Below are 24,219 nucleotides of genomic sequence, written 5' to 3'. Positions count from 1 at the left end.
ACGATGAAGCGTTGAGAGTGACACAATCTTCAATTTCTCCGAAGATCCAGATGGTAGTTTGGACCCACCACCATCTTACTAAATAAAGGCATAAAAAAAGAGAGCTTATATGAGAAAGAGCTTCTTCTTGGGCAAAATAATATTGGGGGAAACCTTAGCAAGACTGAATATTTCTATTCCTTTTATAATAATGGTAATAACTAGGCCAGGGAGGCAGTGTAGTCATCTGCTGGCCAAGGCTCACTAGTCAGTCAAACTGGTTCAACAATGTTGGCATATTTACCTTCGAACCTGTAGCATCTTGCTCTTGATCTATTGCTGTCATCTGAATTTTTACTTCGGACACAGCGTCTGCTTGTCCCCTATCTTTCATCAGTATCTATTCTGTTTTCATTCTTCTCCTCCAACAACACCCATTTCTTTCTTCATAGCAATCCGCCGAGCTCACCGAGGTAGATTGTTTTCACATCGAGCCGCTAATTCTCCGCGACACAACTATGCTCTGGGGGTTGTGCTGCTCCGTCTGGCTCACCACTCTTACCTGTCTCACGCACTTTGAAGCCACTGCAACAACAAAAAAAGCAGCATTTTCTATTCTTGGAACAGCTTTAAACAAATGCAATGTCCTCGGTTCACTGAAATGAAATGTCATCTGATCGCTAACACGTCGAAGGAGAGAAGGTGATCATGTCAATCATAGAGGAGACAAAAGTTACACTTACGCAAAAGGGAATTTTTATTCATGACTCAGTTTCCTGCCACATTCTTACATGACATCTTGTCAAGAGAAACATGGCTGCATTCTTTGGATAGCATCAGTCAACGGACGAAGTTAAAGTCTACTGATTGTCTGCATCTCATTGTGCAAGAGCTGTAGTGAGAGTTGTCTTGGCAAACATCTCCGAAACCAACACAAGTTGGTTCTTCAATCACAGCTAAAAAAATAACGTCAATGGTGAGATTTTTTATAGTTAATAAAAACACAAGATCTTCCACATTCCACTGAGACCTAGTGAGCTGGCCACTGATGCCACCCAATGTTGCTATGGAGACTTTAGTACTGTGAGCGATATCTCAAAAATGTTTGACGGATGTAAGACTTTATGGTTTCTGGACACTGCTGCTGCCTTAACAGATGTGTCTTTGTTGTGTGAAGGCTGCCACTTGTCCTCCCAATTTAGCAATTTCCTGAGCTGAATTTGCTCAAAATAGAAATGGCCACATACATCTATATCCAACCTGATGGGCAAAAAGTCAAGATAAAAAACTCCCTCACCAGCTGCATCACTATGAACATGTTTACAAATTCAATGGCAATTTTTTTTGTTAGCGACTTCCAACTTTAGTGGGTGTTTATTATCCAGTGAAGGAAGAAGGTTGCCATTCTTGCATGAAAAAACTCAGAAATTGCTTTAAAGGGTCCATTTTATTTTTCACTCATCAGTACATGTCAGGGAAGACTCTTCAAATATGTTATAAACATAAACGTTTCTTGTGACAAAACATCTATATACAATATTCAGCTTGCTTTTTATACTGTACTGTATGTAAAATATCTCTACACACCAGAATATATATATATATATATATATATATTTGAATCAGTAGATGACCACAAGCTTAAAGGAGTAATTTAAGCAGTGAAAACAGTGGACGTCCCACACACACGTCAAAAGTACATGATTTGAAAACATGGCTCACTGACCGGCCTCCGTTGACAACACACAAGCCCAGAGAAAGAGAGAGGAACTGCTGTGTCAGTGTCCTCGCAGTGTCCCAGATATTCACTACACAATGTCTGTCTCTGTTCGGCTCGCCGGATCTCCTACTGGGCCAAATACTGGAGTGAATCTCGCTCATGAGCAAAGAAGGAAGGTTCTGCTTCCTCCACCAGCTGCCATGAGCCGCACATGATTCTCCTGCAGGTCGGTGTGTGTGTGTGATGCGTAGCACTGCTAATAATAATGGTTTTGTTCGAAGCGTAATTTCCAGAGTGCTGAGATACAAGTGAGATAAATTAGATCATAAAGGGCTCAGTGGCAGCTCATCTGCCTCGGAGATCAGGGTCAAGACGTCTCAGGAAATCTGCCGCCCAGGTCGCTTTGACAGGTCACTGGCAGTGGAAGATGGGCTGCACGTACTCTGGGGGGAAGTAGCCCACATTCCCGTGGCAACGGCCCTTCCAGCGCAGGGTGTCGGAGCAATCGATCAGTTCGATGACATCACCGCGCAGGAAGCGCAGCTGCGAGGGATGATGAGGGGCAAAGTCAAAGAGGGCATGGGCGTGATGAGGTCGCTGTGGGGGAGACAGAAAAAAAGGTCATTATGGGTCAAGTTGTGTGTAGAAAAAAAAATATAATACTTATTTAGTTTATCTCTAGGGGTGACGAATATATCGGCATCTGGGTTTTTGAGGCTTTTGAATTTCATTGTGAGCTGTTTAAATATTGCATACCTGACTGCCAACCTTGTTTTCCTGCTTTGCAAAAGTTGTTTAATGTGATTAAAAATATTGGTTTTTTTTACGATTCTAACGACAACTTACAAAACACAGGAAACCAATTTGAAGGAAGAGATTGAAATAAATACATTCCATTTGGAAATATTAAATTCGATATACCATTACAGTTTTGCTGACAAAATAAGAGCAATTTTTCGCTGCCACCTGAGTGAAAGCAAAACATTTTTTTCAAGGCATATTGGACTGATACACTGATAGATCTTTAGAATAAAAAAAGAATCCCTGCTTGTATATTAGGGCTGCCAAGTTTCAGAAAATTACGAGTGAGAGTTGAGTGACATGATTCACTCAGTAAAAAAATTAAATCTTAAAATGGGTTGTCAATTTATACTATTATTTAAAAAGGTGTCATTAACCCTTTGACAGTCATATGACTTAGATGGTTAAAATATGATGGTTAAATTATTAATTTCTTCAAAGGTCTAAATTCAAATATTATATTTTGTAGGATCACAGAGTATGCACAGAGTATGACCGTAGTAATAAAGAAAAACAAGGCAAACAAAGCGGATTCAATGCTCTTAATTTGAAAGTCGTAAATTAATTTCCTCCTTTGGGGAAATAAAATCAAAGTTAAGTGAGAATTTGGATGCTTCCTAAAGTTTGGCTCATGACTGGAGAAAGTATGGTTACCAGGCATATGTGTTTAAATGATGTTCAGTTGTGTTTAGTGGTTTTCTAAAGAAAGATGGACAACGAGACCTTCCTTATGTTAGTTCTATTTATTTACCTTATAAGGATCAACGTGTATTATCGTGAAAAAAATAAACGTATTATCAAATAGGTAAACATAAGCATGAGATGTCAAGTGTGGCGTGTAATTTGTAAGTTGCCACCAAAGACTGAGAAAAATAAAATTGTCTTGTGAAGCTTCATGGAGTTTTCACGTTCTAGCTGATGGCAGTCTGACAAACTATCTAATGCTAATAGAACCCATGACATTTACATTAGAGGTGTGCTTCAGCAGCTTCTTCTATAGCATGACAAGATATATACAGTAAACGTGTTGGCTCCCAGGGCTTCGACAGTTTTCGTCATCGTGTTAAACACTTAAAGAAGTGCCACTCCTAAGGAAGATCAGGAGTCGACAGAAGGCACAACAGCACATTGATGTTGTGTAAAGAAAGATCTAATATGTGATATTGATCAGTAATGTTTTCAGTTATTTTCACCTTGCTTACAAGTAAAGATCGATCTGGTTGATGGCTCAATTTACACACCCTTGAATCCAACATTTTCTTTCTACATTTGATTGATGCACTGTTTTGTATTTCTGTGTAGTCATTTACTACTCCGGCCGGATCGTTGATGGTTTTGAGATGATACATGTTTGACGGAAAGAAGTAAAAATATTGTTTTTCTCTCTCCTTATCAACAGCCAGCTCTGATCTCAGACAAGTGGCTATTTTGAGAAGAACCGCTTGAACTTTACGATCAGCCTCCTCAAACTGTGAGGAGGGAGCGTGAGCTGTCAGCTGTAACACAATACTAACAATTGTGGGTGTCTGGTAGAATTCTTGGGCAGTAAAGACCAACAGAATGACGATCAGGTGGAGACGGGAACAGGTAGATACAGAATAAATTGGCTGGATTAAGATCACTAGCCAGAGGTGCAATCTGTGGAAAAAAAGCCTTTAAATCCGTAACGCAATATGCATCATTGCAGGCTTAATTTAGTCTAGACATATTGAAGGTTTGTTGTGCTTGGGTGTGTGCTAGAAAATTATTTTAGCTGTTGAGACCTGCAAAGAAAACCAATCCTGGCTTTTCAGTTGTTTAGACTTCACACAATGCCTGCAAAATGAATTAATCAGCTGTTTGTTGGGAGGCAGTACATAACCGTGACATCTAGAGGTTAGACTGGTGGAGAGAGCCATGCGATGTCCCATTTCATAAAACTGAATGTGGAACAAAGTCTGTTTCAAAAAATATTTGATTTGCATTTTAAACAAATGAGAGAAAAGTCTTACTGTAATGTAGTTCATCATGATAAATGACTATTTGTATAGCTAGAAGAGAAAGAGCAAATTTGCTTTCACAAAACTAGTTTAAAATATATTGTAGGCGTGTCAACATTTACAATATTTTTTTTTGTTTAACCAAAGCTTCTCCAGTAATTCATATACAATTTGTATTCTTGTAGACTCACTTTATATAGGTACTAACTATAGCCAACATAGCAGATAAATCACGTAATTAAATTTACTGTATTTTCGTACTATAAGGCACGCTGAAAATTGTAGCTTTGCACAGCCACGCAAAGCCACAATACACATTTATACATATTTTTGCAATTTGATTTTGAACCCTGTTTAAGTAAAATAAATAAAACATTTCTGTTGTCGTATCTTTTAACAATTGTTCTAAAAGATTTTCAAAAGGCACAATAATGACCGTGGAGAAGGTATTAAAACTCTGATTGTTGATACCGAAAGTGAATGGAAAAAAAGAAAATATATCAACTCATCAACTATCGAAAAGAACAAATGTATATTTTAAAGGTAAAGTAGAAAAACATGCATGAGCATGTTTCAGAGCTAAAGTATTTGGGCTTAATCTTAGATTAACAAATATCTTGGAAAAGGTACAAACGGAATACATTTATCATGAATAAGTCGAAGTATTTGAAAGAGCGTCAAGTGGTGTGGAAATATTATAACACCTTTCATAATAATGCTACGCAGCTTTTCCTCTACATTTAAGGCTTGAATATAGTGATAGAAAAGGTAGAACACAGATCAAACACAAATGTTAATAAACCGTTAATAAAGGCACTGTCATTGAAATGGCTTGACTTAGTAGAGACTCCAACACTGTTGGTTATGTAAAGAACAAGAATATACCTGAACAAATGTTGTTTAACTAACACAGATTAAGAGCATAACGTACGTATTTTCATCAACTCTATTTTGAACTACAGATGAAAACAATAGTAAAGAACAATATTAGGAAATCTACCGCCAAAAATGAAAAAATGTTAATCTTGAATGTGTTCAAAGGCGTCATTCGTCTGGAGTCAGATTAGACCAGGAAATGGTTTCGACAAATGCATTTTGATTAATTAGAAGATCAAAAACCAGAGTTAGGGCATTGATGGTTCTTGAACTCTACTGTTGACATCTATGACTCACCAAACATGGATTCAAGGCAAACATACCCTGCATTTCCCCAGGAAAATAATGTTTACTTTGAATTTACTGGCATTTTGTTTGAAGTAGGAGATAAAGAAACACAAGCGCTGGAGTGTTCTTTGAAATATTTCCGTCTCTGCTTTTGCATGATAAGACGCAATTGTGTGGTTTGTTTATAAGCTGCATTTTATTTTCCTAATGCTGGTGTTCAGGCTTTATTGCAGCTCAACTACCAAACTGACCCATTTGGACGAATAAAACGTTGAAGACACATTATCACTTCGGCGAAGAAACACATTCTTTATGTATTAACATTTGAAGATTATGTAGGATGAGTATTTGAAGTCTAGGGAGTCATGTCAGTACTTGTTAAATATTTCAACTAAAGGTAGAGAGTTCACCACTGCATAACATAGAAGTGTTTACCTTAAACCTCCCATTATACTGTCACCTCTGGTCCACTGGCCCAACTTCTCCTTGTCGGAGGTAATAATGTTGAAATGATTGCACGTCTCTATTGTTCTAAGTTTGATTACTCGTGTGTGCAGAACCATTTTTAGATGTGATAGTGTTGCGCAACATGACAGACATGGAGCCATAGTATAACTAGGATGATGTTTCATGCATCAATTTAAAATAAAGTGTCAACATTAAAATCAAAGAGCAACAAAGAAGAAATGTAAAAGTAATATAAGGTTAGCCTCTAACGATTTAAATATTGAATCTACTTAATCACATTTTTTGACCATGATTCATAAATAAGTGTATCAGAAACTGGTTTAAGAGACATGTGTTTTTGTTTTATCAGCATAGCCATCAAGTATGTGCATGTGTGTGTGTGCGCGCACGGGTGGTGTGCGTGTGTGTTTTGCTATGCATCAATATCATGAGGAAACACCTCGATCAGATCAGCTGCTCACGCTGTTTGACTTCAGTGATTCTGCCACAGACATGACTCCAGAAATACAGTCTGACTAATGAGATGACATAACATATGGCGTTTAACAATGTGTTCATATGTAGGACATTCTCCGGCAACAGCAGAAGTGTTCCCACTCAATCTGGCTGTCTGCCTCCGTGTCTCCTTCGAGAAACAGAGATTTTTCTCAGAGTCACTAGCGCCGTCGGCCACCCACATAAACATACATTTCGTCTCATTGTCTTTCCACATTTGTGCGGAATTATTAATGAGTCGGTTGTAATAACAAAGATGTAAAAATGTTACTTATGACTGTAAAAAACTGAAACTGATCAACCTTTTATACCAGGACACGTTAAGAAAAACACCTACTTTGTTGTATAAAAGAAAAGAAAGAAGCAGATTTCTTTAACCAAACTACTGCTCTGTTTTTCTCACGTCCTGCTCTTGGCCGGCTGCAGCAAAGTGTTTGTCAAGACACATTTCTGTATTCAGCGCAGCTATTAACCATCTGGTGAGTCTCTTTGACAAAGTAAATTCCAGGGTTAGGGCTGCAACCCATTGACCATGTTTCTCTGGTGAAAAATAACATAAATATTAGATGTAATTCACTTTCCCAATATGTGGCTACAGAGGAATAAAGGTATTTATTTAATTGTATCAGTGTTAATGACTGCTAATGATTCTGTTTGAATCTTCTTAAAAGTTGAAAGAAAATAAATGCACAGCTAAACAAATATTAAATATGACCACTATTTTTATGTTTTGATGAAAACAATAGACGGTGTTAGTACAAACTGTGACTTATTTTGAGTTACATTTACCTGACAGTTCTTATCTTATATCAAGATAAAAATAAAAGACAAAAATGTGAGCAGAATTGCTTCTAAAGTGTGGAAAGAAAATTTGACAATAGAAGGAGAAACACATTCTGGTTTAGTTTCTTTATATAATAATTATTATCTTTAAATATGACACTTTTCTGGATTTGTCAGGTGAAAGTAGTTAATCATTTTTACTTTACCCTTGTGTTATCTCAGCGTCAAGGTAACATGGTGGTCAGAAAACAAATATGTGTGTAGTATCCCTTGTGTTGTCTCTGGGTCAAGGGGGAATGACATCCACCAATGCACCATGTATTTATGGAAGCCAGGGAGGTTGTTATGACCCAGAGATAACACAAGGGATACCATAAACACATTTTGTTTTCGGGCCAACGGGTCACCTTGACCTTGAGATAACACAACGGCTAAAAAAACCCCCATTAACTTCGATTGCAGTTTTCAGAGTGAGTGCTGTCATGTATAACAATACATTTTCCCGTTTGTGAATTGAATTGTTTGCCACTGTAAGACCACTGGAAAATATGCTGTCATGAAAATTATTGGAGACTCTCAACGTTCCATGTATCGCAGTGAACAAGCAGCTCTGAGTAGATTTAGCCTGGCAGATTTTTTCAGAGGCTACAAAACCTTGTTGGTAAACACTCCACCTATGGTGCACCAGCCTGCCCTACAGGGGTCTGTTTCAGAAACAAACAATCTGCAGGCAATAGCAGAGCAACAGGGTGACCTACAGAACAGCAGTTGATGAAACATGCAAAGAGCCCTTGCAGGTGGAGACAAAAGCTAGCATCTACATTCCAAAAAGCTACTAAAATCTGCTAAATGAACAAAAGGATGCTTCTTCTTCCTTGATCTATTATGCAATTGAAAATTCTTGTTTTTTTTTTTTCGTTGCAAAACTGGATCTTCTATCCTCACAGTAAATGGCTATTCAACAGTAAAATCAACTTAAGTGATAATTTACTACAAGAAGTTCTGTTTAACTTCGTTTTCTGAAGTCAGACTTTAAGGAACAGCTAATACTAAATACTCTAAGTGTATTACATCATTTATATTTTTCAATTATTGTGATAAAGAGCCTCAAATTGTCATTGTGTGTCGAATATATGTTTATATTCTTTATCAAGGTTTAAAAGTGGTGAAGATGAGGCTACATTTCTTTTAATGTCAACGGCAGGCAGACTGATTATTTTTGATAGCTGAAGGAACCGATCAGATGTTTTTGGTTTTGACTCGGGCGACTGCACAACATTGATGTGGAGGATTTTGATCGGCTTTGAAACAGAAAGTAAAGTGAACTTGAAGGGAGCAGAAACAGTCTAGATGTGACTGTGGTCACAGTCGCCAAGAATGTTGACGACGAAGTTCAACTCGTCATAATAAAAAGTCTGTCAGCTTGTCTGTTTTCATACCTTAGTGAAAGAACGTATTTAGGTCATTCTGTTTTTCATCCCCCCGTGAGACAAGTGTTGTTATTTTCTGTTTAACTTCCACCAAAATAGCCTTAAGCTAAATTCTAAAGCCTGTCTCACTTCTTTCGGATTCCTGCGTGCGTTCCCTAGGGGATCAGAATGTGCGTTAAGCTGTCGCAAGATAAGAGAAACATATTTTTGTGTTTGCACAATGCAAATCTGGGTTACATTTGGAAACGCACAGCTGCGGAGTCAACGGAGAAAACTGTTAAAAATCATCAAGGATCAACCAAAACCTTCCCTTTAAGTATTTATTCCAATGGGATTTTACAAGACTAGATTTATCTGGAAGTCCCATCCAATCCGTTTACGTTTTATAATACAAATGACTTGAAAATACTGCTTTAAAATACTGTTTACTAGAGAATATTTGCTTTACCCCAGCTGCCACCAGATGACACAATGTCACAGACAAATTTAAGATGATGACACAAAATGATTTGTTCAATTCCCCAAATGAAGGGTCATACTTAAAAACTTTAATAGTTCTAAACTGTTCTTTAAAAACACACACTGATTAAACAATCAAATCTTCTATATAAAGTGTTCCAGAAAACAGGAAGTTGATAAAACCTCTACAAGAATGTGTGACACATACAAGGATAACTTGTTGAACCAGCATCTACGTGTTATTTCCTGTAAAAAATAAAGTTCCCGACTCAGTCTGGACTTTGATTCATTGACGCTTTGATTGATCCAACCAGAGTTTTACTGAGTCCATGGACATGTTAATCAAACTATAAAAGCTTTATAGTGAGTCTCCGACCGTCTTTTATTGTCAATCGCTCCTTCTGTGCTGTCATAACCAGAATGTGCTTAACTGTTTTTCTGCAGGCACAGACTTGCTCGTTCCAATAGATGTCATGACTTTGGAGTTTCACTATAAATCAGAGCGATACAGATACAACAGGAATATTTAGTCAACCCATTGTACCATCCAACTAGAATATCCCCCAAAAAAGATTATGAAAATGTTCTTGCTTTCATCGGCACTCCCTTTCTTTGAAATCTTCCTTGCATGACCTGTAATTCTCGGTTAACTAATAATCATAATTTAAAGCCATCACTTTTCATTGAAGAGCTGTGCTAATGTTGTTTTAATGACGGTGAGAAGTTTTTGTTAAGTAATGAAAGTTGATGTGATCAGTATTAACAGGCCAGTACAACAGGTGTTGTTTAGATACAGGCGTACGCTCCTGTCAACAGTGCTGAAGATCAAAATCAAAATTTGAACTGGAGCACGCCCTGAGGTTCACCTTTCCATCTCCTGCTACTCACGAATCTTTGCTTGTTTCTGTTCAAATCGTAGTCAGGTGATCGACATGTTTACCACTGTTGTCATAAATCAAGGGATTGTAAAAACAAAAACAAAATAATGCTGCGCTCAGACATGTAATTGATGACTCATCATAACCTTAGACATTTTTTTTTTTATAAGTTCCTGATCCCTTTGACTTGCTGCTTAACCTTCATTTAGTTTTGCTTCAACTGGCTTCCCCTCCACTGATCATTCACTTCAAGTGGCGCCTCTGGAGTGAACCAAAATATTCATGTTGTCATAGTCAGAGGGCTGGTCTTTATGAAAAAGTAAAAAGAACAACTGTGTTGTGTCTTGAAGTGGGTATATCATTAAATATTAATAGTGTTTGTGTTCATAATCCTGATCTGAGTGCACTTCAATAACTCCTCATCTCAGCTGTGGGAAGAGAGGAAGGGCAGAGAGAATCCAATTGAAATGTTAACAGAAAATTAAGAAAAAGAAGTTCATATGTTTGCACGTTTTACTGTCATACAAGGATTTTTTGCGTTATTAAAATTTTAAAGCAGCATTACGTAAGATTCAAAACATTGTTTCTGGCTCCCTCCAGTGTCAGAACAGGTTAATGCAACGAGAGAAAGTGTCTTGTCGGTCACTGCAAAAAGTCCACTCAGAATTCAATTAAATTAGATTTGATTTAAAGTTTCTAATCAAAACAAAGTTATCTCAAGATTATAATATATAGGGTAAAGGAATAGAGGTCCCAGGGAATGAATAATAATGGAATCACAGTGTGACATGACCAGGGAGGCACTAGAAGAACCCAGAAACATGTTGCTCCAATTAGAACAAAAGAAAGTGTCTCAAATTAAAATGAGTCATTTAATATTTCATATACTATTTAAGGCAAATGACAATTATGTCAACATGTGTCTCCAGCCTTCCTTCATGTGTGTGGCTTCTGAGCATTGCAAGCAAATGTATGTCAGTCTTTTGAGGAATTTATAATGTGCTTATTTGGTTTGCAGCTGTCTCCCTCGAAGGCAGTCATGTCATTTATAATTTGAAAATGTATTTTTGCCTGATTTAACATGTATCTTGTGAGGCCTCTTTTTCGCGTTTTAGGTTATTTAAGTTCATGTGATTCTAATCTAATCCATGTTGGAGCGGAAAACTTACTGTGCATGTTTATCTATTTATTTATTACTATAACAATAAAATAAATGCATTAGGAGCCAAGTGTTTTAAAATAGGAAGATAACCAGCTCACCCTGGCAAAGTGTTCAGGGTCCCTCAGATAGACGTTCCTCTCCTTGGCGATGCTGTTGCTATGGTAAAACTCCACCAGCTCATTCAGAGAGGAAAAGAGTTCGTCCCACACATAATACTGACCACAGCAATCCTGCAGTACCTTGAAGTGTTGAACATGGTCGCCGTAACTGCAGGGAAGAAAACGGAGCGTTGTTAGTGAAGCTCTCTTATGTTCTCACTTTTATTTTTGGCACTTTTATCAAAATAAATCAATCTGAAACTCCATTAAGTAAGAGTTATTGTTGTTCTATATTCTTTCCACTTTAACATTTTAAGGTCCAAATGCAGTTGTGGTTTAAGAATAACTTATCTCATCAACAAACCCTCAGTTGAACATGTTCACTCTGATTCTTTGGCACGTGGTTACAGACATGATAATCATGTAATGCATCTGATTCAATAAAACGATGACCTGAAGTTGGCTTCTCGCAAAAGGATCAACTCCCACAAACTGCACAACCAAACCAGAAGTGAATAAAAGCCTCTTATGTCGACATGTTTCTGATGCGGTGCCAGCCGTTTGGGCTGGAAACATCATTGTAACTGCCATCCGCACCCATTGGAATGTTTTCAGAATCCAAATGCCGAGTATCAGAACTTAAAGAGGTCGAACTTTGACAGCTGTGATTATTGTGTTGCCAGTTCATCTCATTGCTAGCACACATTTACAACCTATCACGATGTCTTTGAGCTTTAAAATCCTTGTTAATTTATTTTCTGATCATCGATCGCATTGTGTCACATAACACATGCATCAGCAACTTTTACTGCTAAAGTGAAAATTTACCAAAAAAGTTGATGCATGTAAACATGAAAAATGTCCATGAATGGATGAGACAGCGCCGAGACCAGCGCTGTCGATTTCTTTTGCCGTGGCAATCATACCTGATTCACATTCCTGCTCGGCAGCAGTTGCTAAGTAACTTGCCAGCTTATCTTTAGAAATCTGGACATCTTGCCATGATCACGTGGTTATGTAATGTGCGGCGGAAGTCACTGAAACACCCCCATATTTCTAAACACATCTCCGAGTAGGAGTGTGTGACGCACATCTTAATGACCGTTAAACTTTCATTAAAAAAAAGAGTGAAAAGTTGCCACTGAGTGTAGTGTTACAAAGAAATCATATCATAATAATGATCATTACTTTCCCTTGTTTTCTCTTTTCTTACCTTTTTTGCATGAGCGGAGTGAAAGTAAACATGGTGAAAAGCTATCTATTTAAATTGGTTAAGAAATAAATGTACTCATGTACTCAATAAAAAGTGTCATGTCTATTTAAATTGTTTATTATTTATTGTTGAAAGACTTTAAGAGTTTTATTAAATGTTTCGCACAGCATTGGTTCTTTTTTTACTGCATTGCTGTCAATTCAATAATCTGTTATTACATTTTAAAAGGATCTTTTAATAAAACTTACCCAGTATTCAAAGTTGCAACCATTTAGAAACCGAGTGTCGAGATTATCACCAGAACCATCGATATTTATGTGTTTTAGGATCAAATAAAATGAAAGGCTTGGATACTTCTAATTTCCAAGATGGGACTTGCTGGGAAAAGATGGATTCATTGATAATCTCTTACATCAGTGGTTACATATGATAATTGAGTTTCATTTTAATTAACTTGCCTAAAGGTTTTTCTTTCTTCTTTAATTTCCTTCCTTTAGAGGAAGTTGGAACCTTGCTTATAATTGTTTAACCACTTCTCAACTGATCCCATTTCCTTTGCTGTGAAATCTGTTTTACACTCCATAAAAATACTTAATCAGCCTCTGGTGTTCTATTCATTGTATTCTACTTAAAATAAAATGAACAAGTATTTGATACAAATTTTAAAACAATTATCTATCCATTATTTTAAAAAAATCCTGCAAGAATAGCTGTAGCTGTAGCTGCTGTACATGAACATAAGTCACTTCTTTCCATTCATTACTTTAAACAGGACTTAAAAAAAGATATTATTTTTCTTTAATTATACAATAAACAAAAATTGTCTTGATCACAAGAAGTTTACAACATGCATTAAAAAAGCATTACTATAATTCCTACACACTCACTATAAAAATAAATAAATGACTTCTGTTAAAAAAAATCGAGCACACTAGGATGGAGTGAAAAAGAAAAGGCTTCTAAATCTTATTGAAAGGGTTCTTAAAGTTGTGTGTGCTCCATAAAACCCGAGGATAGATGTCAGTCCGAGGTAGAGAGAAGGAGAAATGGCCTCGGTCGCGGCACGATCCGTCACTACATGACAGATCGTGCCGGCGGAGCAGTTGTACTTGTGGTTTCAGAATTCAAAGAGATACTTTGTAAGACACCAGCTGTGATGAGGACGTGTCACATCAGCCCCTCAAGAGCGCCTCCAGAGATAAGATACAAAAAACCGGTTACTTTGTGTACATGTCTGTCTCGTCTAATGACACCTGGGTGAGCATTTAAGGTAGTCTGTATACTTTTATTTATTTGTTTTTGGAAGTATTGTTGTCTTTGCACACCTTCCTTTTTAGCCCCGTTGTCTGCCATCACAAACATCCTCATGGTGGTTAAAGTTTCTGCTGCCCCCAAGTGGCGGGGTACATTATTGAACGGGTGTTTTTATTTGTTGTCCTGTATAAAAAATGAAGCAACTTTTCTTTTATAATAGATGTAGAAGAGTGCTGGGAATTCATGCCAGTGGCTGACAGATGCAGACTCTTGGTTTGTACACACACAGCATATTCATTTTGTCTTTGTAGTTTTTTGAGCATCTCAACGATGGAACTGTGGACACATGAGCTCAATGTGTGAAGCTAGAAGCAGTTTAAATCCAAACTGTGGACACGGTGGTGCATATTAGAAATGACTGCTGAACTTAGATCATGAGAAAATGACAAATATCGCTCCATTTGATGAAGTCAAGAGTTCTTCCTCTTCGTTCTACGGAGTTACATTTCCGACCCAGCATCTGCCGCTCTCTCCCCGGCACACACAGACACTCAAGTAGACACAAACCCTCAAAGATTCCACTCTTATCCGCTGTAATTAAGGCCCACAGCGATAGAGAGATTAAGAGAACAAACTCAGCTAGCAGAGGAGTGAGCTGAAAAACCCGGAGAGATGGACAACTATGTCAGCTGAGGAGACAAAGTCACAGATAAAAAAACAACTCAGGAAGGTCGTATGTGAATCATAGACACAACTTCCTTTATCAAACTTCTATCACTTCCTGTTCTGTTTTTCCTTCTCCCACATTATCTGAACATCTCAGATCCAGCATCTGAGTCACAGAGTCAAAGTTCGCCTCGGTACCCGGACACGCCACCACACACGACTGTCGGTGAAATGAATCATGCGTTGAAATTGTCAGGAAGTGGCTCACAGTCTATTGTGAGTGACAGAGCCGAGCTGCGTGAAGGCACGATCTCGTGCGTACGATCTCTTCTTAAATGTTTCCGAAACTAGATAAATATGCAGTTTTGTTTTTACTTTTGTCCAAATATAAACGTCTGCCCATTTACCTTTAATTAATCTATCAAATAACTACAAACAAAAAAAAACAAATAAACAGTTTTTTTGGATTTCATAAACACTAAAATCAAAAGTCGTCCACAATTATAAAAACCTTACACTCAGTAAACCGTACACAGTAAATTGCCAAACACTACACACACTTGTGTACATTACACACAGTTTCATATCATGACGTCACTTCCTTGCTAATTTCAAAGCACTGACTTTCAAAAACCACACTCACGATGTAGTTAATTAAACACGACACGCAGGGGCACCAACACATGATGCTTCATTTTAGACACACAATCGGGTTCAAGCACTACAACAAGGCAGCAGGTGAGTTCACCTGTCTTCTGGAGACACTGTCCTTATAGTGATAGTGTCCATATATGTTTGTGTCCGTGTGTGTGTGTATCCATATATGAGTGTGTCCGTGTGTATGTGTATCCATATACGTGTGTGTCCATGCGTTTGTGTATCCATATATATGTGTGTCAATATATATGTTTTTGTCCATGTGTGTGTGTGTCCATATACATCTGTGTCCATGTGTTTGTGTATCCATATATGTGTGTGTCCAAAGATGTGTGTGTCCATATGTGTGTGTGTGTGTGTATCCATATATGTGTATCCAAAGATGTGTGTGTCCATATGTGTGTGTGTATCCATATATGTGTGTTTCCACATATGTGTGTGTCCATATGTGTGTGTGTGTATCCATATATGTGTGTGTCCAAAGATGTTTGTTCTATATATGTGTGTGTCCAAAGATGTTTGTGTCAATATACGTATTTGTCCATGTATGTGTGTATCCATATATGTGTGTGACCATAGTTGTTATGTCCATATACGTGTGTCTCTGTATCCATATACGTGAATAGACACATACATTTCCATCTGTGTGAGTATCCATATACGTGTGTGTCCATATGTGTGTCTTCTGTCTGCTGGATTTTCTTTCCTTTTTTTCATCAGTGCCCCCATCCCAATTATTTTTTGATTGGGTGTGTATTTTGTGTGTGTGTGTAATGCACAGTTCTGTTGTAGCATGAACATCTTTTGTTCAAATTTTGACCGTTTTATATAAATAATGTATATTTTCATCACAGCATTGGACTTGTGTTGTATTTGATGAATTTTTAGTTTTGTATAGTTGATCTTTCTGTGTGTACTTCCCTTACATTACTCAAATAATGGGCAATTGCTAAAAGTGTTTTAGGTTAAGTGTAGCAGTGTGTAACTGGTTGAGGCAGAATTAAGTCTATGAAATGTGTGCGTTTTCATGTGGGAACAAAATATAATTGTTATAAAGTAGTGTATAGTTTTAACAAGAGTGTCATTTTGCAAAGGATGTGATGCTAATTGTGTGTATGGTTGTGCTAATTGTGTGTAGTGTTTTAAAAAAAAAACGGTCACTGTATTCAAAATCGTGCTGAAGCGATTGAAAAAAATCTGTAAATAAATGAAGCCTCATGTAGGTTATAATCCATGTAAGAAGAAAAATTTGTCAAAATCTGCTAATTATAACTATCAAGTCACTTTTCTCAGGCCGTTACTCAGTCGTCATATGGAATAATATGATGAAGATCCAAAAGGTGGATTCCACCGTTACATCACGAGCCACAAAAACCACTAATCTCTCCATTATTCATCACCTGACTCCAGACTAGCATGTGACACATCGTCTCCTTTTATTTTTCCTTCTTTCCAACTTAACGCTGTTACACATACAGTTCCATAAAAAAGCAGCAATAGGAACATTCAGAGGGTTTGTGTTGAAGGTCACTTGAATGAGACTAAATCTTGTACCAGCAGGTTTGATTCAATCCGGAGCGTGGAAGAGAGAAGCTGGCTAAACAGGTGAATAGAAATGTGTTGAAAACAACGTTGTTTTCTCCACAGACCGTCTGATTTAACTTAACCTCCACCCCCTCTGTGCTGGAAGACGGAAATAAATAAAAAAAGCTAAATAATGCATCAATCCCCACCTTCAACAAACTCTCCTCTTGTGTCCATTTCTATCAGAAGTCAGTGCTTTCTCCACTCTACTCCTCTTCTCTTCACTCATCTTTAAGTGTCTGTCTCTTTCACTTTCTCAAATGTGTTTGGATCACTGAAGTGTGGTATTAAATTTTGATCCTGAGCCGCCAGAGCTATCCGCGAGATAAAGAATTGAAAAAAGGAGGAGAATAATGGAGTTTTGGTTCATAGCTGTCACTGTACACTGAAATACTATTGCTTGATCTAAGACTCTAAGAGAAGAGGTCGAAACATTCTTGGACTTCATTGTTGGCTTTGGAAAGTTTGGTTTTCTTCTTCTTTTTTTTGTTAATTGTTAATAATTTCATCAATACTCTTCAGTAAAAGTGAAAAAAGAAGGCATTATCTGAGGAACATGACAAAATGGCTGCTATAAATAACCTTGACTTACTATTTGGTTATGCATCTGGACTGCCTGTGTCAAACCCAAGGTACACTTAAGATGGCAAACAAGAAGTAGAAGAACTTCGGCTCCCTGATAAAACATTAATGTTGTTGATGTTACTCAAATTTATGAAAATTACTCAAACTACAGTCTGTGTTAATGCCCATGATTCCCTGCTTGGACATTAAAATGTTCGACTCTAGCTAGCTTTTGGAATTTTCCATTAAAATAAATAAATTTAACAATTTTAATTTGATTTAAAAAATAATAATGACATCACCATCAAGTTTCTTCAGCGGATGCATTATTAATCCTCCATTTGCGCTGTTTATCTCTAAATGAGGCTGATGAAAAGATCTGTAGTTGATCTGAGCTGCCAGCGATGGCTTATTTAGTAGCATATTTTAGGAAAGTGGAACAAACTGATGCAATTAAACTTGAGTTTGATGATGAGGTCATTAATCTGAAGTCACTTTTCATTCATGGACTGAGGTTTTCTCGTCTTAAATGGCAACAACGGCTCACTTTCAAATACAGATCATTGGAAAGATTGTGACACATTAAGGCACAAACCGTCTTCCTGTGTGTGTTGGCAGCTTGTGTAAATCTTAAATGTTGACCCACTGCAAAATAAATACATTTATTTTTGGAATTCAGGAAAGAATTGGCGTCAATAATCACCCTCTTATCAAGATTTACTGGTTATCTTCTTCATTCGTACTGAGCTCAATAAAGCTCCAGCTCCTCTCAATGGCCAGCGTTTTAAGCACCCATGACCAGAGTCCCTGCAGCCTGACAAGCACCTCCTTGATCTGTGGCAGCGAGTCTCAGCTGTGAGACGACAAATCGGCCACATCAGCAGCTCCAGATGTCCCAGCGTGCCAGACAGGATTAGTTCACATCGGGCCACAGGGGGAGCAGATCTCCAGTGTTACCCCTTTGAGCCTGTACTTATCCTTTGGTCCCCTGATTCTGAGCCACATCACCACAGAACACATTCAAAATGCATGAGTGAACCCGCCAAAACTGCTGTCGAGGTAAACAGTTTCATCTGAAACTGACAATTAAATTCATGACACTTAATACGGCAGCTTTTCTAGAAACACGTCCAGCAGTGGTGTGCTTGTTCTTGTGTCGGTGTTTCCTACCCACCTGACGGACATGGAAAACTCTCCCGGAGCGCTCTCGCTCTCTCGGACCAAGAAAGCGCCACACTCCCGATGTCTTAGTCGACTCTCCGCCACGCCCCGAGATATCCGGCCAGCGAACCACCTGAAGGAAGGGAAAGCATTATTAAGCAATGATTCATGTTTGTGTCTGAAGTTACCATAGGCAATTAGCTTATGAAGTTTGCTAATGTTGTTACATCTATACGAATCAATATTGATACTATATTTAGTCGAAATATTTCAGAAAGAAAGTGTCAGGCAGCAGCAGAGTGACTTGGCAAATAAATATAGAAGTAAAATTAGCACACTTTTGATGTTATTTTTACACATGCTGCTAAATATGAGACGATACAGAAACGTCTGGATCGTGAGCGGTGGAGCTAAAGTAATGAAAGTTCTTTTATTCTTATAGGTTTTGCTAAGAGGGTTTTTTAAGCTACAATGTGTGGTGTTGGAAATCTGTGCTGATACAAAAGGAATCATTAAAATGCATTGAAATTAAATGAATAATAATAATGAATTTTTACTATTCTTTCTTCAAAATATAAGAAAAAATGGGTCAAATGAACTTTATGTTTATATTGATCTGTTAATATTCTTAATTTTCTTAAAAGTAATTCTTACTTTCAGAGCTATTCATGGTCAGGCTCCTCCTTCCATCAGTGATCTGATCCAGCCTTACACCCCAGCTCGGGCTCTGAGGTCTGTGGATCAGAATCTACTTATGGTTCCTCGCACACGGTTCAGGACCAGAGGAGAGAAATCTTTTCAGGCTGTTGCTCCTAAGCTTTGGAACGATCTTCCTCTCTCTTTGTGTTTGATGGAGTCTACTGACTCCTTTAAGAAATATCTTAAGACATTTTTATTTGTTCAGGCTTTTCCTTGATTTTCTGGAACTCCTGTTGTGTTCTCAGTATTATCTTGACTTTTAAAGTATTTACTTTATTGAATATTGTTTTGATTGTTTAAGTGCTTTGTGACCCTGGTCTGGAAAAGCTCTATATAAATAAAAATTACTTACTTACTTAATTACTTAATAAGCGGCACAGAAAATGAATGAATGAATGAACTTCTCTGCATGTTTTTGTGTTGGAGCTAATGCTGTGATGGTTTACTGGTTGTCGATTACTATAGCTTTGGTACAAGCAGGAACTTTAAGCAAGTACGTTGTTGAAAGATATTTTGTAGTGGCGGTAGCTACATCTAAATAAGACATTTGCAAAGTGAAGTTTTGGGGCTACATGTGGTCCCTTGACTGTATTCACACAGAACACAGCAACAAAAAAAAAGAGCATGTAGAAATGTTTCCAAAGGCTAATTAACTATTTATTCGATTATTTATAGTTAGTATTTAATACTGAAAAAACCTGTGGAATTGTTTTTTGTCGTGAATATGCAAATTAATCTATATTAATAAATGATATAAAAAAAAAAAATGAACAATGAAAGTCACAATATAAAATTTGGCCCAATTTAAATTTAAATTCTGATCTAAATGACTTAATAGAAACCTAATAAAAAAGACCTTTCAGAGATACAATATATCAAAATGCATAATGAAAACAATTGTCCTCGTCACATCACAAGTTCCCGCTGTCATCAAATCATCAAATATTTTTATCATATTCATATTTAGATTTTGTGGAAATGATTGAACGTTGCATGTGAGGTGGAGGGAAATCTGAGATTCGTTTTGCGAATCCAAACAAGCGATTCTTCTGACTTGATAAACAGAAGAATGGGACGTGCAGCCTTCTGATGCTGTGCATGACTGCGACACATCATTGTTCACTAACCATGCACAGCCTCTGTAATTGCTGTGTTGTCAGTGTTTGTCCCTGCACATTCCCACTTGACTTGAACATCTGATGGAGATACATGGTGTACCGGCCGCCTCACTGTACACACACACACACACACACACCCACACACACACACACGCATCTGTACATGTGGGATTACGTAAACCCAAGTATGAGCGTCCCTTTGGGTAACTTTGCCTTCTGCTGCGGTGCAGATGTCCGACAGAGTGAAACTGCTCGGAGCTTTGCACACTCACTGTTGGCTTGTTCGAGAAGACCTGCGCTGGATTATTAATGCCATGTGAAGTGATGGAGACGAGGAAGAGAACCGAAATAGGTTATGACATCTTTGCTAATCCACATCAGATTACAGTCTTTCACTGTCTTGCTCAAGGCGGGTGTGATAAGTGGAAATAATTTTAAAATACTCTTCAAAAATGAGGTCACTAAATGATTATCAATGACATCATCAGGCATCGTTTAATCATCCTGGGGCCGAGTCGGTCATCCAGCTTTACTGTCTGTGCTCTCACATTTGATATATAGCTCTGGAAAGTTTGCCAAGTAGCAGATCTAAATCACTGGAATGTCTCAAAGTTTAATTTAACAAGCTGTCACTCTCCCACGTTATCATGAAGAGGGTTTTTTGGGGCTGAATGCAAGCTATTTGGATCTGTCCAAAAATAGATGCTGTTCCGTTTGCTGTGGCGCTGAAGTGTCATAGAATGTGTTTGCGTCAATGACAATTACTTACGCGTGTGGTCGCAGGTTGATGTAGTTTTTCGGCACAAAGCCCTTTCTTTTGTGGAGCTCAGCTGTGTACCAGTTCGGATCATCCTCCATGTTGGTGATCTAGATCAAACGAGCGCACACACAAACACACACATACGGAGATGAAATATTTTGCATTTTATGTGGGGGACAGAAGCTATAACTGTCAGTTGAAAGGTCACTTTCATCAATCCTTGTTGGCATCTGTCTTCATCTTCTATATAATGTCACCGCCTGTAACAATGTGTATGACGTCTAATCTATCTGGTGTGTATGAAGTGTGGAGCTAAAGTAGAGTGAGTTGATGCTGATTTTGCTTTGGTTCATATAAGATAACACGTGCAACTTTTTTGGTACAGACGCCTCGTTCTGTCACGACAAACCACACGAAAGACTGCTAACATTTCTCACGACCAACAAACAAAAGGTTAAGTGCCCATCATGATGTTGGCTTGTGAAGTCTTAATCTATATCAACCAAGTCATCGGGGGCGTCATGGATCAGACGGTAGAGTGATTGGCTTGTGGCTTGAGAAGTTGCGGGTTCAATCCCAGTTCCGGATGAGATTGTGGCGTTGTGTCCCTGAGCAAGAAACTCTACCCTGATCGCTCCTGATGGTTCAGTTGGTGCGCTGCGTCGCAGCCTACTCCCATCAGTGTGTGATGATGTGTGAATGGATGAATGTGTAACTTAGTGTACATTTCTCAAGCATATAAAAAGTGTTATATATAAGTAAAGAGCTATTTACCATTTATAATAAAAGCTGCATCCAAAACCTAGTAGGTTGTGAATGTTATCACCTGCGTTTGCAAAACAACTCAAAAAAAATGGAAAGAATTTAATCAAATTTGAGAACGTTTCAAAAGGATAATTAAAATAAATGTTGGGAAATACTATCGACTACAAGAAATTGGATTAAATGTAAAACAACTTTTTAATGAATCGATTGAGTCGAAATCTATTCAAAACGGGTGAAGCTACACTGACCAAATCACAGAAGGTAGAATTGTAGCACGAATATATCTTTCCTTCTAAGAGCGAAAAGTCGCCACAACTCTGAGGAGAAACCGCCCAATCCCTCGTCAAGCATCCATCAAAACTTGCCCTCTCTGCCTGCAAGTTCATTTCACGCTCCAACTATTTTAATGCTTTCTGCAGATGATTTACAACTGCAAGCTCGATTATTCAATCACATACATGAACTGTGTCCCTCTGTTCGCTTACAGTTTCTCTCTCTGTGACCCCAACACTGAAAAAGGTCTTGTCCAATAGTCCCCTCAGTCATCAGTACTATTTCTCCCAAACCTTGAATCTGCATCTGTGACACCTTCTACATCATTCTTGACAGCTTTTTTATTTTAAAAAATGGATCTCATTTATCCTCCATTGAATTATCTGTTGTCGCCTTTTATTGATTTACGTAAGTAGAGCTTAAAAAAAGGTTGTTGAAAAAGGGTTAGAGTTTCAAGGTGAATGATATGAAGATTCAAATGGAAGTTTAAGAGGGGTTAGATGTCAGGGTTAGCACTTATCTGAAAGAAAAATTGTATTTCGGAACCATTGAGTTAAGAAGAAGACATGTTAGTAACAATCAGTTAACTTGCAACCCTAAGGAACTTCTATTTGAGGAGAGACAAGTACATAAGTAAGAAATATATGAGCATTGCAATGAAAAACATGTTTAAAATAAAGCTAAACTTCCTTGATATAATGTCATTACATTAAGCTACTGACTGAAACAAAAGTCGGAAAAAGTTGTACCAGATATTCCATTTCCTCTGACGGTGCTACTGTATGATACTAGGTCTGCGTCTCATTTCCTACAGCTCATGTGAAGCACTTTTTTTTAACACCACACAGAAACATTTTAGAAGGTTGTTCATTACTCAAGAACATTTTTTGAAAAAAAAAAAACCTTTTCATCAGGGGAAAAAGCTCAAGAGTTAAGACGTCTTACTAGGTTAGGTAGAACTTTATTGATCCCTCAGGATCTATAATATATAATAATATATAATAATAAAAAGCATTCCCAACACACAAGTACAACCATCATCTATCAAAGAAACAAACAGTGATTAATTTCAAGATGTTTGCTCAACAATACAAACACACAACGTCACTGAAATTTAAATGATATTGTTTCCTGATAAAATGAGTTGTGGATTTTTACAGGTAATAACAGAAGATAAACCCAATCATAAAAATATATTGCTTTTACAGACACTCCTTTTTAGGCTTTGACTTCTTCAAACATTTTGGAGAAACAATTTGGAATTTTTAAAACGGATTTTGAGACTATGGTGTTATATATCGTCATCAAATCATATACTCAATCATTCCCATGTTAATGTTAACAACCATAAAAGTGTGTCTGATTCTGATGTGAGGCTGTTCGAGACATGAAATACTACACACAAGTCAACTTGGACACTTTGTCAGCTCACGCTCTTTTGACGTGGTCAGCACTTTTAACTTTTGCAGAAGCAGAACTGTCCCCTGGAAATGTGTTTATTTTTCTGGTTCCCAGTATCAGCTGGAATCACTGCTCAGTGCCAAATGATCAAGTGAGAGATTTCTCATCAACTGAACTGGGGAGTTGTAAAGAAGCTTTTCGCTTTCAATTCTGAGTTTTTAAGCGGCTCAGTGCTGATGAGCGACACATTTGCTGCCTCCACCTCCAGCTGTGACTGGATCACAGAGAGAGTTGAACGATGAGAATGAAGTTAAAAAGTCACTTTTACCTTCAGCATGTCTCCTTTGTTGAAACTGAGTTCATCGCCTTCAGTTGCCCGGAACGTATAAAGTGCCACAGCCTCCATGCCGAAGCCCCCCTCGGCACACACATACACCACACTTTCTTTTCAGTGCTCCGCAGACATGAGAGCAAAAGATGAGTGGTGGAGGAACGAGAGAGCGAGAGGAGTTGAGAGAAGGTCCACTGAGGATGAGAGGCAGAGCAGAAGATGAGAGCCCAGCGAGGGGAGAAACACGACTGGATGCTGCTCGGCAACAAACTGCCATCCGTTACATTCAGAGCGAGAGAGAGGGAAGGAGAAAGAGAGAGAGAAGGAGAGAAAACACACATGAGTGGGAGGCACTTC

General features: G+C 37.9%; 1 protein-coding gene across 1 annotated transcript; it reads right to left on the bottom strand.

The window, feature by feature from the left end:
• Positions 1–1,411: 1,411 nt before the first annotated feature.
• On the bottom strand, positions 1,412–24,130 carry grapa (GRB2 related adaptor protein a). Its single transcript, XM_087809549.1, has 5 exons — positions 23,860–24,130; positions 21,102–21,199; positions 18,529–18,648; positions 11,417–11,585; positions 1,412–2,296 (listed from the first exon to the last, which is right to left on the bottom strand). Exons 1-5 carry the CDS (start codon positions 23,935–23,937, stop codon positions 2,111–2,113), a joined length of 651 nt encoding a protein of 216 aa, XP_087665675.1. The 5' UTR covers positions 23,938–24,130; the 3' UTR covers positions 1,412–2,110.
• Positions 24,131–24,219: the final 89 nt, after the last annotated feature.

The sequence above is a fragment of the Callionymus lyra genome, chromosome 15 (genome assembly GCF_982586985.1).
Source record: "Callionymus lyra chromosome 15, fCalLyr1.hap1.1, whole genome shotgun sequence".
Lineage (NCBI taxonomy): Eukaryota > Metazoa > Chordata > Actinopteri > Syngnathiformes > Callionymidae > Callionymus > Callionymus lyra.
Note: the sequence above shows the minus strand (reverse complement) of the source record. Positions and strands in the feature narration are given on the sequence as shown.

Bases quoted from the DNA above. Each gene is read 5' to 3' on its own strand.
- grapa (XM_087809549.1), bottom strand. From the start codon at position 23,937: ATGGAGGCTGTGGCACTTTATACGTTCCGGGCAACTGAAGGCGATGAA. The intron at 21,200-23,859 runs GTAAAAGTGACT...CGTTTGATCTAG, and splicing joins ACAAAGGAGACATGCTGAAG to ATCACCAACATGGAGGATGA. The intron at 18,649-21,101 runs GTAAGTAATTGT...CCCTTCCTTCAG, and splicing joins ATCAACCTGCGACCACACGC to GTGGTTCGCTGGCCGGATAT.